Source organism: Mastigoproctus giganteus, chromosome 8, assembly GCF_048544385.1.
Source record: "Mastigoproctus giganteus isolate SK-2022 chromosome 8, ASM4854438v1, whole genome shotgun sequence".
In the NCBI taxonomy this organism is placed as follows: domain Eukaryota; kingdom Metazoa; phylum Arthropoda; class Arachnida; order Uropygi; family Thelyphonidae; genus Mastigoproctus; species Mastigoproctus giganteus.
Window position 1 is genome coordinate 68,381,055 of NC_143582.1, and position 15,250 is coordinate 68,396,304.

General features: G+C 38.6%; 1 protein-coding gene across 3 annotated transcripts in view; it reads right to left on the bottom strand.

Moving 5' to 3' along the window:
- The window catches only part of LOC150081598 (tyrosine kinase receptor Cad96Ca-like), a 222,436-nt gene that overhangs the window by 142,299 nt on the left and 64,887 nt on the right, over positions 1-15,250 (bottom strand). For all 3 annotated transcript variants that reach the window (XM_090379461.1, XM_090379460.1, XM_090379462.1), the window contains one exon: positions 516-566. In XM_090379461.1, coding sequence (XP_090235587.1) covers positions 516-566 — 51 coding nt within the window. The remainder of the gene's footprint in view (positions 1-515; positions 567-15,250) is intronic.

Consider the following 15,250-nt stretch of genomic DNA (forward strand, 5'->3'; position numbering starts at 1 on the left):
AATTGCACAACTATTCCAGAACGGATGTGTAAAATGCAAGCCCATAACAGCACTGTGTATTAGTAGAACATAAAGGGAATGAAATAACCTTTGATATTTGTCTTTCAGTCTGTACTCTTATGAAACATTAGTAAATATATACTTTCTTTACTAATGTTTCATAAGAGTACAGACTGAAATTTTATTTACTAACATTTCACCTTACTTAGTAAATAAATAAAGTATTTATTTACTAAGTAAGGTGTATTTATGTCAAAAAAACTGGGACGGGGATGGCAAAATTTTTTCGGCTATAATGTACTTCACTTATAATGTGGGTATTAAAGTTGTTGCCCAACACCTGCATTATATCAAGGTTGCACTATATTATATTAAATCGATACGTTACTTTGTGTATGTGTCAATGACTCATTCATTCTAGATGAATTACAAAAATGGTTTCCATATGATACAAAAACTTGTACATTAATAAATATGTGGTTAACTACTATTCAAGACAACAAAAAAGTACTTACTGAATGATGACCATCATTGGCAGTTACAAACAGGTAGTAATCACTTCCAGCCTGGAAAAGAAAATTCAAGGAATTCAAATTGGGAAGTTCTGTTATAATTGTATTTGATACCAGAGTCAAAAGTCAAATCTCATTTCTGATAGTTTAAGGAGAATTTATTGATACAACTTCTATAAATCACTTAAGGTTTACACTTAAGGATTTTTGCATCTAGGATAACAATGAAAAGTAATGTCTCCTCCATTAGAGGAAACCAAAATGTCAATATTCCATTTTTTGACCATATCGTTTCCCATACAATCATTGCCAAAATCCATTCCACTGCTAACAGATTAAACCTATTCTGTAGGCATTGATCACAAAAGCAGTGTTAAAGAATAAATACCTTCACTTTTTGAATGACAGAGGCCTTCTCAGTTGGGGACAAATGACATCAAAATATTCTTAAAACTCCAACCAACTGAATATACAGAACTGAAATAAAATAAAAAAGAAAAGTAAAATAACTTCTATCTGAGAAGGGGGATGTGCAAGATTCCTCTCTGGCTGAACCTTTTTAGAATATGGGACAGGTGCTAGATACTAACCAAGTTGATGTGATAGATAATGCCCATTAGCTGTATCATAGCTGTTGGCTGGAGTAACTGGCAGATCCAGAAAAAAAAATGACAGGCACCATTTTGTGCCTTGTTTGTACAGAAAATGGCACCTTGTACTTTGTTTGTGCACAAAAAAAAAGCACAAAATAATGCATAGAAGAAAACAAATACAACACTGAAACATAATATCACAGGCACACAGCTAAACTTTGAATTACTGGAGTTTGAATTACTTTGAGTAAACATTATGCATGACCATATTGTGTTGGGCCTCGAACTCGAATGACCATCACATCAACATCAGTTTGGCCAACTGTAGTCAGCTGAAAATAGCTAAGCCACAATGGAAAAATAGCTAAAATCTTATGTTAACAATGAATAAAAAAAAATTTTTTTTTGTAGCTAAAGGGAATTTAAACGATTGGTGTATATTCTCTGAAAAAGCAACAGGGGAAACATGCCCCAGTGACCCTACCCTGATCTGCTTATGGTTGGAATCACTGTACACTTCTACCAAACCCACTTACTTTAACCATAACCTTTATCGCATTAACCCTGTTTTCGAAAAGGTAATAAACCAGAAGGACAGAAGATTGTGTCATAGATGTTGTGCAAACAACTGCGAACCGCATGATACTCCCATCCTGCACCAGTACCACTTCAAAAGTTTATTTATCGTAGCACTGTCTAATGAATTTATGGTCTACAAGGTCATTCTGGAATGTCAAAAATCACCATTTTTATCCTGTTTTCTTCCACTTTTACTTTAATTGAACTGTCTTTACCAGTTTTATATTTTATGTGTAAATACTATATTTGTGAAATATTGTATACATTTTATATTTCATTTATGTATATTCAGTCATTTGGAGTTTTATATAATAATTTTGATATCTTCACTTCCCCCTCACCCCCCCACCACTGCAAAAAAAAATCTTTCTAAGTTCATTTTGACACGATATATGTTTTATAGCAAATTACAGTTATGCTAAACAAAACTACTTAAAGAGAATAAAGAATAAAAATCACAACAAATGGTGATCAATTCCATATATAAAATTCACATTTAGTGCTGCAATATTTTTCACACCATAGGCTAAAATTAAAAAGCATGCTCATTAAAGAAAGATATATTTTTCTTATTTTGGTTTATCAAAATTGAGACCATATTATGATGATCATTCTTCCTTGACTTTATCCAAAACTGCCCACTTTCAACAACAAAAGATAGAAATTTGTTCCAACAATCAATCACCTGCTGGCTTAGGGCAAACCTCCGCACATTTATCCTGCAACCATCCTTCCTCAATTTGAATTTATTTCCCCTCGTGCGTAGTCTGAGCAAGAGGAAAGATGCCTTAAGCGCTAAGCGTGCTCAATATATTCAAAGCCTTAAACACCTCAAACAGATCACGTTGCAGATGCCTAGTCTCCACACACTGCATTTGTAAAACTGAAGCAGGGCCAGTTTTGGAGTTGTTAGCCGCCTGCGTGCTAGAGATATTTGGCTGCCCTATCAATGCAGATCAAGAGTAGATTCATAACCTAATCCAACCCATAGGAGCCTACTAGCATGTTTTTATGACAGTTCCATATACACTGTTTTTTTTTTTTTTTTTTTTGATTTGGTAGTTGTTGGCGCATCGGCTTCTGTGGCCATATTGCACCTCCCAAGGTTTTTGCAGTACTTTGATCCAAGCCCGAGGCGGGAATCGAACCCGCGACCTTTGGGTTGCCGGGCAGGTACTTTACCCACTCGGCTAGCCCGGTCGGCCCATATACACTGTGCTGCCACTTTATTGGGTACACCTGCTGTGCACAAATGATTTGTCCCACAACGTCGCAAGTCACAGTTGTGGATAAAAATGCCACAGAAAAACCTTTCTAGTATCAGTTAAGCGTGCTAATCATAGCAAGAATGGGGAAAAGGAGTGATCTAACAGACTTCGAACATGGCATGGTAGTAGGTACAAGACGTGCTGGACAAACATCTCTGAAACGGCAGTTCTCCTGAACTTTTCACACCACAGTTTCAAGTGTGTATCGAGAATGGTGCAATGAACAGAAAACAACCTCTCAACAGTACTCATGTGGAAGAAAATCTCTTGTTGATGAGAGGTCAGAGGAGGATGGCTAGAATTTTGCAAGCAAACAGACGGGTCACAATGTCAAGCATCACGTCAGAATACAACCTTGATGCACAGAACAAAATATCGCAACGGACCACTAGTCGCACTTTTTCACGAATGGGCTACAACAGCCGACGGTCACATCGCGTACCTTTGTTATCAATGAAGAACAACAGCATGCATCCTGTGGGCCCGGCAACATCAGCACTGGACTTTCGAGGATTGTAAAACAGTTGCTTGGTCTGATGAGTCGAAGTTCCTGGTGCATCGTGTTGGAGGCTCAGAATTTGGCGAAACCAACATGAATCCATGGACCCATCATGTCTGAAGACTACTGTGCAAGGTGGTGGGGGCAGTGTCATGGTGTGGGGGATGTTTTCTTGGCACACGTTGGGTCCATTGATATCCATAGATTCACGTCTGAATGTCACATTGTTGCTGACCAAGTGCAACCGTTCATGTTGGCAGTTTATCCTCAGTCAGATAGTTATTTCCAGCAGGATAATGCACTGGTGCACAAAGCCCGAATTGCTATGGAATGGTTCCAGGAACATGACTGACTTTTCTTTGCTGCAGTGGCCCGCTCAGTCACGGATCTCAATCTGTGAGTGGGTGTAACCTTAAGTCTTATGATTAAGTTTAAGATCACACTTAAACTTAATCATAAGACGTTAACATGTAAGTTTGCAAACTCCAAGCTTTTACGATTTTTTTTTAACATGGTTTAAAACAAGACACAATCGTAAAGGTTATGGAAGTTCCATTGTTGAATCCTTCTCTGGTTCATAGGATGAACTTACCATCGCCTGTGCTTGCACTTCTTACTTTTCTGAGGCACAACAAGTATGCTTCGACATTATTTATAACCATAAACTGCACAGCTATATCATCTGTCATCATGCAAACATCAATTTTTTGAAGTATGAAAGAAGCGCATGTTGGTTGTGTTTCCATGGTTAACAAATGTTTACGGTCATGTTTATGTTCCCAAGTAGGCCTCCGTAGCCAAGTGGTCAGGAGCAGGAGTGCAGTAGCACACGCTCTTTGAGTAGACCGGGGTTCAAGCCCCTGACTGCTAAATACGGTCGATCTGCCAACCCGCACTAGACCAGCGTGGCAGATTATGGCCCATTTCCTTCAACACGAATTGTTGAGGAGGCTTCCATTCTGCAGTGGGTTGATAATGGCTGCAGTTTACTTTTTATGTTTTATTTTTTCTGTATTTCATTGCCGACCACTATATTAAAATAATATTAAATAACATTTTAATTTTTTCTTCAAAGTGCACTATCGGCCGGCTGCATGCATGCACTGAACACCTTCCAGAACCAACCCTGAACTGAAGCATGTCTTGGTAAGACCACATTTTAGTTTCCTTCGCCAATCTCGTTGCTCTTCTCTGTACCCATTCCAGCAGATCTACATCCTTCCTGAAATGAGTCCTCCCAGACTTGCATGCAGAAATCAACCATTAACTTATACAATAATCACTTCCTTATCCCTGAAGAAGTGATTATCCTGTGGAGACAGCTCATGTCCCCACAGGACATGAGCTGTCCCACACAGCATGTCTGCACTGCTCAAAGACTTCATATCTGACTGTACAATTACATCCAAGTCATTTTCCACTACCCTGGGCATAAAGTGTGTTTAGGGTCAAACGGCACCAGGGGTTTCCCCCATCTCCACATAGTTTACATTGTGGTGCGATACAGTTCACTGTAAAGGCCAGAGATTTAAAAGTATATGGATCTTGAGGTGTGTGATGTCATCTACCGTTGTTCTTCTGGCCATTTAGCCACCAGACCCCTGCTGAGGCCCGACGTGGCTCACACTTCGCCCCACGGAGGCAGACCAGGTACCCAATAGTTGTAGTTTACTCTGGCAGGTTCTGCCACCTAGTTTCCTGAGATTTCAGTGACTAGGACCTTAAAAAAAATAAAAAAAATAAAAAAAACACCACAGAGTTGGTACATCAATCTCAGATTACTGCTACCCATATATGAGGTGCTACCCAAATGTTCCTGAAATTGAATGTTGCGCAGGGACTACATCTAGTATGGACTAGTGGCGCTAGATAACACTGCATGCATTCTTTGTGAATCAGCATGCCACGTGCTGTCAGGCTGGATAGAGTCATTTAATATTTATGTGCAGTTCTTTGGCGGTGTGTTTCATAGTTTGTGATTGTTGTGAGGGCTGATGTAAGAGAGCAAAATTATTGCATCAAGTTTTGTTTCCTTCTTAAGGATACAACAGCAGAACCAATAAGTTGTTGTTTATTTGGTTTTTGAGCAATATGGCCTTAGTTGCTTAGAGCATTAGCAATTAAGGCCATATTGTTCCGGGATATGCGGTGGTCATACCCTGACCTTTCCGCATCCTCCGTATTTGGTGGTGACGGGCTCGAACCCCAGTCTAATCAAGAAGCGTGTGCTACGCACTGCTGCTCCTTCCCACCTGGCTACAGAGGCGCCCCAGTAAGTTGAAAAAAGCTTTTTCTGACAATGATTTAAGCCAGACGCAGACCTACTACTGGTTTAACCTTTTGCTGACAATGCTTTTAAGCCAGACGCAGACCTACTACTGGTTTAACAGTTTTAAAAATGATCGAATATTGCTTGATGACTACGACCGCTCTGTACATCCATCACAGAGCACCACCCCGGAAAATGCACAAAAGTTCGGGCAGCAATCCGTTAAGACCGCAAGCGGACCATCCATGACATTTGTGACATTGTAGAATTATCGTTAGGCATGTGTCAGTGGATTTTGTCAGACGAGTTGAATAACAGAATGACTGTGGCCAAGTTTGTGCTACAGTTACTGAGTGAAGGCCAAAAGCAGCATCTTATGGAAATTAACAAAGATCTTCAAGAATGTGCCAGGAGTGATCAAAGCTTCCTTTCTATGGTCATCACTTGTGAAGAGAGTTGGGTGTATGGGTATGGCCCAGAAACCAAGCAGCAATCATCCCAGTGGAAGAGCCCATCCTCATCCTGACCTGACCAAAGACCAATGTGACGTCCATGCTGATCTGTTTTTTGGACATTGATGGGATTATCCATAAGGAATTCTTCCCTCCTGGTCAGACCATCAACACAAAGTTCTACTGCAACACCATGAGGGGGTTTAAGGGAAGCCGTCAGGAGGAAACATCCGGAGAAGTGGCACAACAAGTACTGGGTACTTCATTGTGACAACGTGCCAGCCCACACATCTCTCACTGCAGTGCAGTTTTTGGCATCCAACAAGTACAGTAAATAAATTATGAATTTGGGGTGCCTTTCAGGGCATCAAAGACAGATATAGTAGTTGGGGTATCAGATACATGGTGTCACACAGATATAAGCAGTGGGGAACTAGAATTTCGGGAGTACAATGTGTACAGAAAGGACAGAGAGGATAGGAAGGGAGGTGGGGTTATGCTGTTAATAACAAAATCTAAGGAATGAACAATTGGACAGAGAAATAGAATGGGCCAGTAAATCAGATTATGTATAATAGGGTTTTTTTTTTTTTTTTTAACTTCCCAGATATTGACTGGAACTTGTGGGTTGGTCACTCCCACACTAGCAAGACTTTTGATCAAGACTCTTGATCCGGTTATTAGCAGTGATTATTTATGTATAAAGAATTTGTAGATAAAGGAACCACTAGGTGACAATGATCACAGTGTACCAATGTGGGACTTACTTAAAGATATAAGTACCATCAGGGGTAAAGGGAAGGGTTTTTGTTTCCTTAAAGGTGACTACAGTGGTTTCAGACAGTTTTTAAATTCTGTACAATGGGGCCAACTAATGATGTCACCAACAGCAAATTCTAAATGGGAAGCATTCAAGGAACGAATCGTGGAAGCTACTAGACTTCTCATACCGATTAAGAAATACTGTTCAAGGTTCAGGCCTAAATGGATGTCAGATGAACTAATCAGACTAGTGTTAGAGAAGAAAAATGCACGAGATGCATATAAATTTTCAGGTGATAGAGAAGCCTATGGCAGATATAAGCTAGTCTGTAATCAAGTCACAAAGGAGGTTAGGCAACCGAAGGCAGATTATGAGACATCTTTGGCAAAGGATGCCAAGAAAAACAGCAAGGACCTCTTTACTTTCATCCCTTCCTTCTATAAACTCTAGAAGGGAATGAAACAGATTGGTCCACTTGTCATCAATGGTTCAACTGTTGATAATCCTGCTCAGATAGCTGATAATCTGAATGAGTATTTTGCATCTATATTCACATATGAGAAGCTATTAAGAGAGGAAAATGCCAGAAGTTTATCAAACTGTAACAAGGTGCTCAGTGATTTTGTAATAACTGAGAGCAAAGTGGAGGAGGAATTGTTGAAGTTAAACATAAGAAAGGCACCTAGGCGGATAGGATCTATTCAGTTATATTAAAGGTGGTTACAAAGGAAGTAAGCAAACCCTTAGCCATAATTATGAGAGCATCCTTAGACTCAGGGCAAGTCCCACAGACTGGAGATATGCAAATGTATCCCCAATTCATAAAGGGAAATCTAAGGGTGACACGAGTAATTACAGACCATTTAGTTTAACTTCCGCTCCGGGGAAAATAATGGAATCACTGGTTAAAGATGCATTGCAGGATCACCTAGACAAGACTACAGTAATAATTCAGACACAGCATCAGTTTCTTAAAGGAAAGTCTTGTCTGACAAATTTGATTGGATACTACAATGTGGTTACAAAGAAACTGGATGCAAAAAATAATTTTGATATCACATATTTGGATTTCAAGAAAGCTTTTGACATTGTTGCACATGGAAGATTACTGTAAAAAATTGAAATGAAAAAGATCTGGGAGTAGAAAATAAAAAAGATCTGGGAGTAATTGTGCAGTCAGATATGAAATTTCCTGAGAAATGCAGACAGGCTGCCAGAGCAGGTCATGGAGTATTGTCAGTGATGTACAGGAATTTTGCAAGTAGGGAAAAGGTGGTTATCCCTTTGTATAAGGCAATGGTTGTAGAGTTGCTAGAACGAGTACAAAGAAGGGCAACAAGGTTGGTGAAGGGGAACAAAGGAGGTCCTCTTACCAAGAGGCTTAAGTTCTGCAAATCTGCAGATGGAGACCTGCAAGATGATCCGACTGAGGTAGTCTGTAAAGGCCTTGAATGGGTTGAGCACACTGAATTCTGATGGGATTCTTCCGCTTGCTCAGATTATTAATCTGAGAGAGCATAAATTCAAATTGAAGAAAGACAGTTGTAGAATAGATGTGCAGAAAGTTGCCTTTAGCCAGCAGGTGATTAATTGCTGGAACAGACTTCCATCTGTCATTGTGGAAGTTGATAGCTTAAATAAATTCAAGGAGGGATTGGACAAAAGTTTAGAGGGAATGGATGTAAGAAATTGGGGGGGGGGGGTTTCTTTTGCCTGATGCTGCATAAGCTCATGCGCTTGCTTTCGTGCATCGCATGCCTCCATTACTACTGTTACTAATACAACAATCCCCCCCCCTTAATCACCAGACTGAAAATCAAGCTGAAGGGTGAAGATTTGACAACTTAAAGGATATCCAAACTGAACTGCATGCAATGCTAAACACTATGCAAAGAAGGACTTTCAGGAAACATTCAAATCATGGGAGAAGCACTGGGTTGTTGTTATTTGGTTTTTAAGAGCATTAGCAACTAAGGCCATATTGCTCCGGGAATATGCGGTGGTTATTCCCTGACCTTTCTGCATCCTCCGTATTTGGTGGTGACAGGCTCGAGGAGAAGCACTGGGATTAGTGTTTACGCTCTCAAGGGGACTACTTCAAAGGTGACAGTGGCGAATAAGACCCAGGGTGAGTCTAATTTATTTTAGAAATACATTTCTGGGAACTTGGGTAGCACCTCATACAGTACCTTGCATTTGTCAATGTACAACTTCAACTATCATTTCTCAACCTATCTGCCTAATTTATTTTAGATCTTGTTGCAGCAGCTTACCCTGATTACTGTTATTAACCAGACCAGCTTTGTATCACCTTCAAAGTTTAAAATATTAAGTGTAATATACCTTCATAGGTATCATTAATAAATACAGAAAACAGAGCCCATCACCGAACCCTGTGGGACTCCACTAATAACATTAGTCCACAGAGAGCAGTGTCCACCAGTTACCACTGTCTTCTCCCACTCAACCATTCTTTTATCCAGAGCAGTAACTTGCCCTTAAGCCACACTGCTCCAATTTGTATAGCAGTCTTACATGCAACAGTATCAAAAGCTTTCCTGAAATCCAAGTATATGATATCAGAATTATTTATTTTGATATCAGATACTTTCACTCATTTATTATATGAATGCAAAATAATTTTGCATCCATATAATAAATTTGTGAAATCATGAAGCCATTTTGCAATTCTCAGTCAGACTCCAGTATGAATGAAAAGGAGATCTAGCTGTGGGCACATCACCCCTCCACACCATCCTTATTTAAGTAGAGCAAATTAACAGTGGGCAAGAGTTGGATTACAATACTGTAATTGTATTCCAAAATTTTCTTTGCTCTTTTATTTGTTTACATAAACTCACTTCCTTAATAATTTTAACATGGGGCCAAATAGGAAAGAAAGAGTCATTAACTTATTAGGGAAGATGTGTATATGATGTTCCTGGTTGTCATGTCCCAATAATATGTATTTTCAGTTCTCCAGTTTTATTGCTTTTCCAGCTGGGAAAGCAATTCCTTAACAAAGATTGCTTTCACCTCATATCTGATTATCAAGCCTGTTTCTGGATGTATGGCTGCCTGTGTATTAAAAATAAATGATACCTAACCATCCCCAAAAATGCCTTATTTTATACTTAAGAGTTAACTCCAATTATTTAATGCAAAATGCAACTTTAATTTTCTAGTAGTACTTTTATTCCACAAGGTGTGTGTGTGTGTGTGTGTGTGTGTGTGTGTGTGTGTGTGTGTGTGTGTGTGTGTGTGTGTGTGTGTGTGTGTCAAAATTAGTCATACTAGGGCCAACTGTAAACTAATCCATTGCCTACATGAATTATGTCCATAAATTTCAATTTTCTCTGGTTCACTTGTCAGTTTTGTCAGAAAAAAAAAAAAGACAGAAAAAAAAAAAAAAAAAAAAAAAGTTTCAGAAGCGAGGGGGACAGAATCTTACTATCCATGTCCAAGATCAACTAACTCAGCCATGAAGTGAAAAATTCCCAAAAAGTTCCTCGCATCATTGATGGGATTCCAATTCAGGCCTGGTGTAGGGAGGATGGTGGTTATAAACAAACAATGTGCTACCCAAACAGATATATTCTTTGGTCAGTTTACTGTTTGTTGAAAGAAAAACCCAGTTTCCAGGAGAAGGAAAACAAAAACTAACAATAATTCCTCATCACAATGCCATGGTTCAAACTAACACCTTTTCCAACCAGTGTGGGAAGACTGATTATAACCACTGTGCTACCAACAAGTACTTGCTCCATAATACAAGTTTATTACAGCATTACATTTCAAAATCTCTGCCAGTTTTTTGTTCACATGCTGTAATGATACCAATGGTTGTTGTCTAAAATACACTCTCCTGAAATTTCCAAATCTGCTTCAAAAAATTCATCAAAAACATTGTCTGCTGTGCAGGTAACAAGGGGTTCTTTAGGAAAGTAATCACAATTGCACAGTACTGGCTAAATAAAGAAAAATCTCAAAAACATGAACCCATTAAATCACAAAAAAACAATGGCACTGCCTTACGTCAGACATATGGATGGGGACATTAAAAATGAATTTACAAAGCATGGGTTAGAGGAAATATTTAAATCTATTAATAAACAAATATACGTAAACTACAAAAAAAAAATATTATATATATACAGTATATGTGTGGGATAGCAGAAAAATGTACACTGGAAGCAAGATAGGTTTAACACGAACTAACCTGCTATTAACCACCCTGCCAACCTTTGTATAATCTGTGAATGTAGACATCAAAGCCTAATATGCCTTCATCAATATCATTAATAAATATAGAAAACAACAATGGACCCAGCACTGATCCCTAAAGGTCCCACTAAGAGCACTTCAAGAAGAGCAGTGCCCATTGATAACCACTCAGTCTAATCCCATTCCTTTAATCACAGTAATAACTTTCCCATAAAGGCCACACTTCTCCAATTTGTATAGTAGTCTTATGTAGAACAGTGTCAAAGGTTCTTCTAAAATCTAAGTATACAATGTCAAAATTAATTTTTGCATCCAGTTCCTCTGTTACTGCATTACAGTCAAGGCCGCCACAAGTGGGTAGGCGAAGCAAGCGTCACTTACGGGCAGCAGTTCAAGAGGGCACCGAAATTTCTTTCGATATTGTTTTCTGATTGGTTAACGCTTTATTAGTAGTCAACATATAGGGCAGCAAATTTTATTTTGCTTACTGGCAGCACATAGGAATGCAGTACTACTGATTACAGTATCCAATCTGACAGACATGATTGTCCCTTCATAAATCCATGCTGTGACTGCAGGATGATTGCATTCCTGTCTACATGATCGTGCATTACTTCTTTAAGCAGCAACTCCAATATTTTCCCTGGAACAGAAGTTAAGCTAACAGCTCTGTAACTACTCACCCTTTGATACCTCTTTGTGAATTTGAGATATGCTTAAACATCTCCAGCCCTTTGAACCTTCCCTGAATCCAAGGTGACTCTTACAATTATGGCTAAAGTTTGCCATACTATAAATGGATAGATCCCATCCACCCCAGATGCCTTTTTTTATATTTAGCTTCAACAATTTCTCTTACACTGTACTCTTGGTTCTCATAAAATCATTTGGCTCCCTGTTAAAATCTGATACACCTCTAGAATCCCCATCCCTAAATTCCTTATGTATGAAATTCAAATTATCTGTTCAGTTTGTTTGAAACCTCAGCACGATCATCAACAGTTAAACCATTCATATCTAGGGGGACCAATGTGATTCAACCCCTTCCTTCTACTGTCAACATTAGTAAAGAAGTCTTTGCTGCTTTTCTTAGCATTCTTTGCCAGAGACTTGTAATCTGCCATAGCTTGCCTAACCTCCTTTGTGAATTGATTAATAAACTAGTTTATATCTACCACAGGCTTCTGTATCACCTGATAATTTATATGCATCCCATGCAATTTTCTTCTCATCAGTTCATCTGATATCCATTTAGGTCAGCCTGGAACTGTATTCTTAGTGATATGAAAAGCCTAGTGACTTCTACAATTACTTCCTTGGGTGCTTCCCATTTAGAATTTGCTGTTGGTAACATCATCAGATGGTCCCACTGTATAGAATTTAAGAACTGTTTGAGACCATTGTAATCACCTTCACAAAAGCAAAAGCCCTTTCCTTTACCCTTAAAAATAGTTACTACTTTAAGTAAATCCCACATAATTACACAGTCCCCCTAGTGGTTCTTTCATCTGTAGATTTTTAATACATCTAGAGTCACTGCTGATAATGAGTTCAGGAGTATTTATTTCTCTTGTTGTCTCTTCAACATGCTCACAGAGAAACAGGTCATCCAATAAATCCAGAGCCGCCTTGTGTGCAAGTGACCAAACATTCACGGACAATGCACAAGTTTCAGTCAACATCACTCACTATAAAACATTATGATTAACAGGCCAACTATTTTAGGACTAACACACTCTTACTCTCATTTTTGTTTTTACAATCTTTCAATATTACATTGGTTACCCTTGTAAAACAGATGCATTGCCTTAGATTTTTTTATACTTCTTAACTAAGAGCATAATTCCTTTCCCCCTTTCTGGCCTGTCTCTTTTCTGTACACGTACTCCTCACATTCAATTTGACATCCCTTATGTCAGAGTGACACTGTTGCTGATATTGCTACAATGTTCAGATTTGATGACTTTACCAATCCTTCAAATTCATCAAATTTATTCACTACACTCCTAACATTAGTGTACATGCAAGTACCGGGTGGTTATAAAATAACTTTCCCTATTCAGGAGACCCTAGTGTCAAAACAAGTTAGCGATAGCACTGTGAAAAATCAGTGGATATGTCATTTAGGGTATGGGTAAGCGATTTGTAGAAGAAAAATTAGTTCAAATTTCTGCCACCAGGCGAGAAATTGGTATTGTAAACACAAGATGGAATACTTAACTTAGGATTAAATTTTAATAACAGAACTTGGAAATCTACAGATGTCGTTCTATGTGCTTTTTCACTTGAGATGACATTCTGAAAACTGAGGACCACTTGCGACACAGTTTCATGTAGCATCTGATTGGGGATTGGCTACATACTGTTTAATGATTTTTTTCAAATTGATAAGCATCTGTATGCTGCCACGGTAAACTGTCTTTCAGGTATCCAGATAGACAGAAATGAGAAGGATTGAGATCTGGTTATTGGGCTGGCCAGAACTGGGGAAAGACTAGAAATGATAAAACCATTTCCGAATGCTGAACTGAGCAGTTCCTTCACTTGTCAAACATGTGAAGGGGCACCATCTTGCATGAACACTACAGTCTCCAAGCATTGCCTTTCTTGCAGAGCAGGAATAATGTGATCTCTGAGAAGAGTGCAGTACCATGCACTAGTTACCATACACCTTACAGGACCATGAGGTGTAGACTCTTCAATGTTGTGCATGAAAGACCACTCTGTGGTGGTCTTTCATGCACAACAGATAGACGAGAAGTACCCCATATTCGGCAGTTTTGTACATTTGCAGCCCCAGGAAGAGTGAAATATGCCTCATCAGACCACAAGATCATTCGAGCCCATGTATCATAAAGTTCCATACAAACCAGAAATTGTAGAACAGTCTATTCGTTGTTGCTGATCACAAGACTTTAGTTCTTGCACTATGTGAATCTTGTACGGGAACCAGTGTAAAATTATTTGAAGCACTTTACATACAGTAGACCAAGGAAGGTTCAAGTCTCTTGGCACACCACTGGCACTACTGACTGGTAGTGTTTTGCATTCTGACCTGGAGACCACTTCACCCACTACCTCTGTTCCAATACATGGCCATCTCTTGCCTGGAATTATACCTAACTCCCTGGTTGCTTCAAACTTCTTTAGTTTTCGAAGTCCCACTGACATCAAAGGTCCTTTACACAAACCTTTTAAGTTTCCGATATTCATTACATGAATATCGGAAACTTAAAAGGTTTGTGCAAAGCATTACTATTATTCTGGTAGAACAGTTTTACTATAAAATAACAGGGTTTTTTTTCTTTTTTTTTTTGGTAAGATCCATAACGGTTATTGACGGTGGCATTGGCCTTTCTGCTTTTATTTAACAGAATGTCATATGCCTAAGCAGCATGTCCTGAAGTAAATGACAACTTTCATATATGTGCAGCGCAGCTTTTCCCCTAGTGACAAAAATTTGAACCAATTTTTTTTCTTCTACAAATTGCTTCCCCATACCCTAAATGATATACCCACCGACTTTCACAACGCTAACTGTAACCTTTTTGACACTAAGGTCTCCTGAATAGCAAAACTTATTTTATAACCACCCAGTATATATAAACTAAAGTACAGTGTATGACTGTAGCATGGAAAACCTGTACAGTGAAATAATAAACTAAAGCAATGAAATGATTGAGTCAATATTGTTTCATTGGTTTAGCTTATTATTTCGTTCTATTTGTCAGGGTACTGGGCATACACTTCATTTCAAGCAACATTTGGTGGAATATGCATATTTGCTGCCATTGATGTTTGCATTACTAATTTTTATTTTCCCTCTTATTATTTTTTTATTTTAATTTGTTCAGTTTTAGGGGGATATATATATATATATATATATATATATATATATATATATATATATAGGAAAAGAGATCAGATAAGTGTATGGGTGCAGACCTGACAGGTGTGGCAACAATGGAAAAAATTAGAAGAGCCTGACATATATTATTAAAGGGCCTGAGCCTGACATTATATTAAATATACAATACACACACGCACTGAAAGGACAAAATGTGGGACACCTGGTCCCTGGCAATGCAACG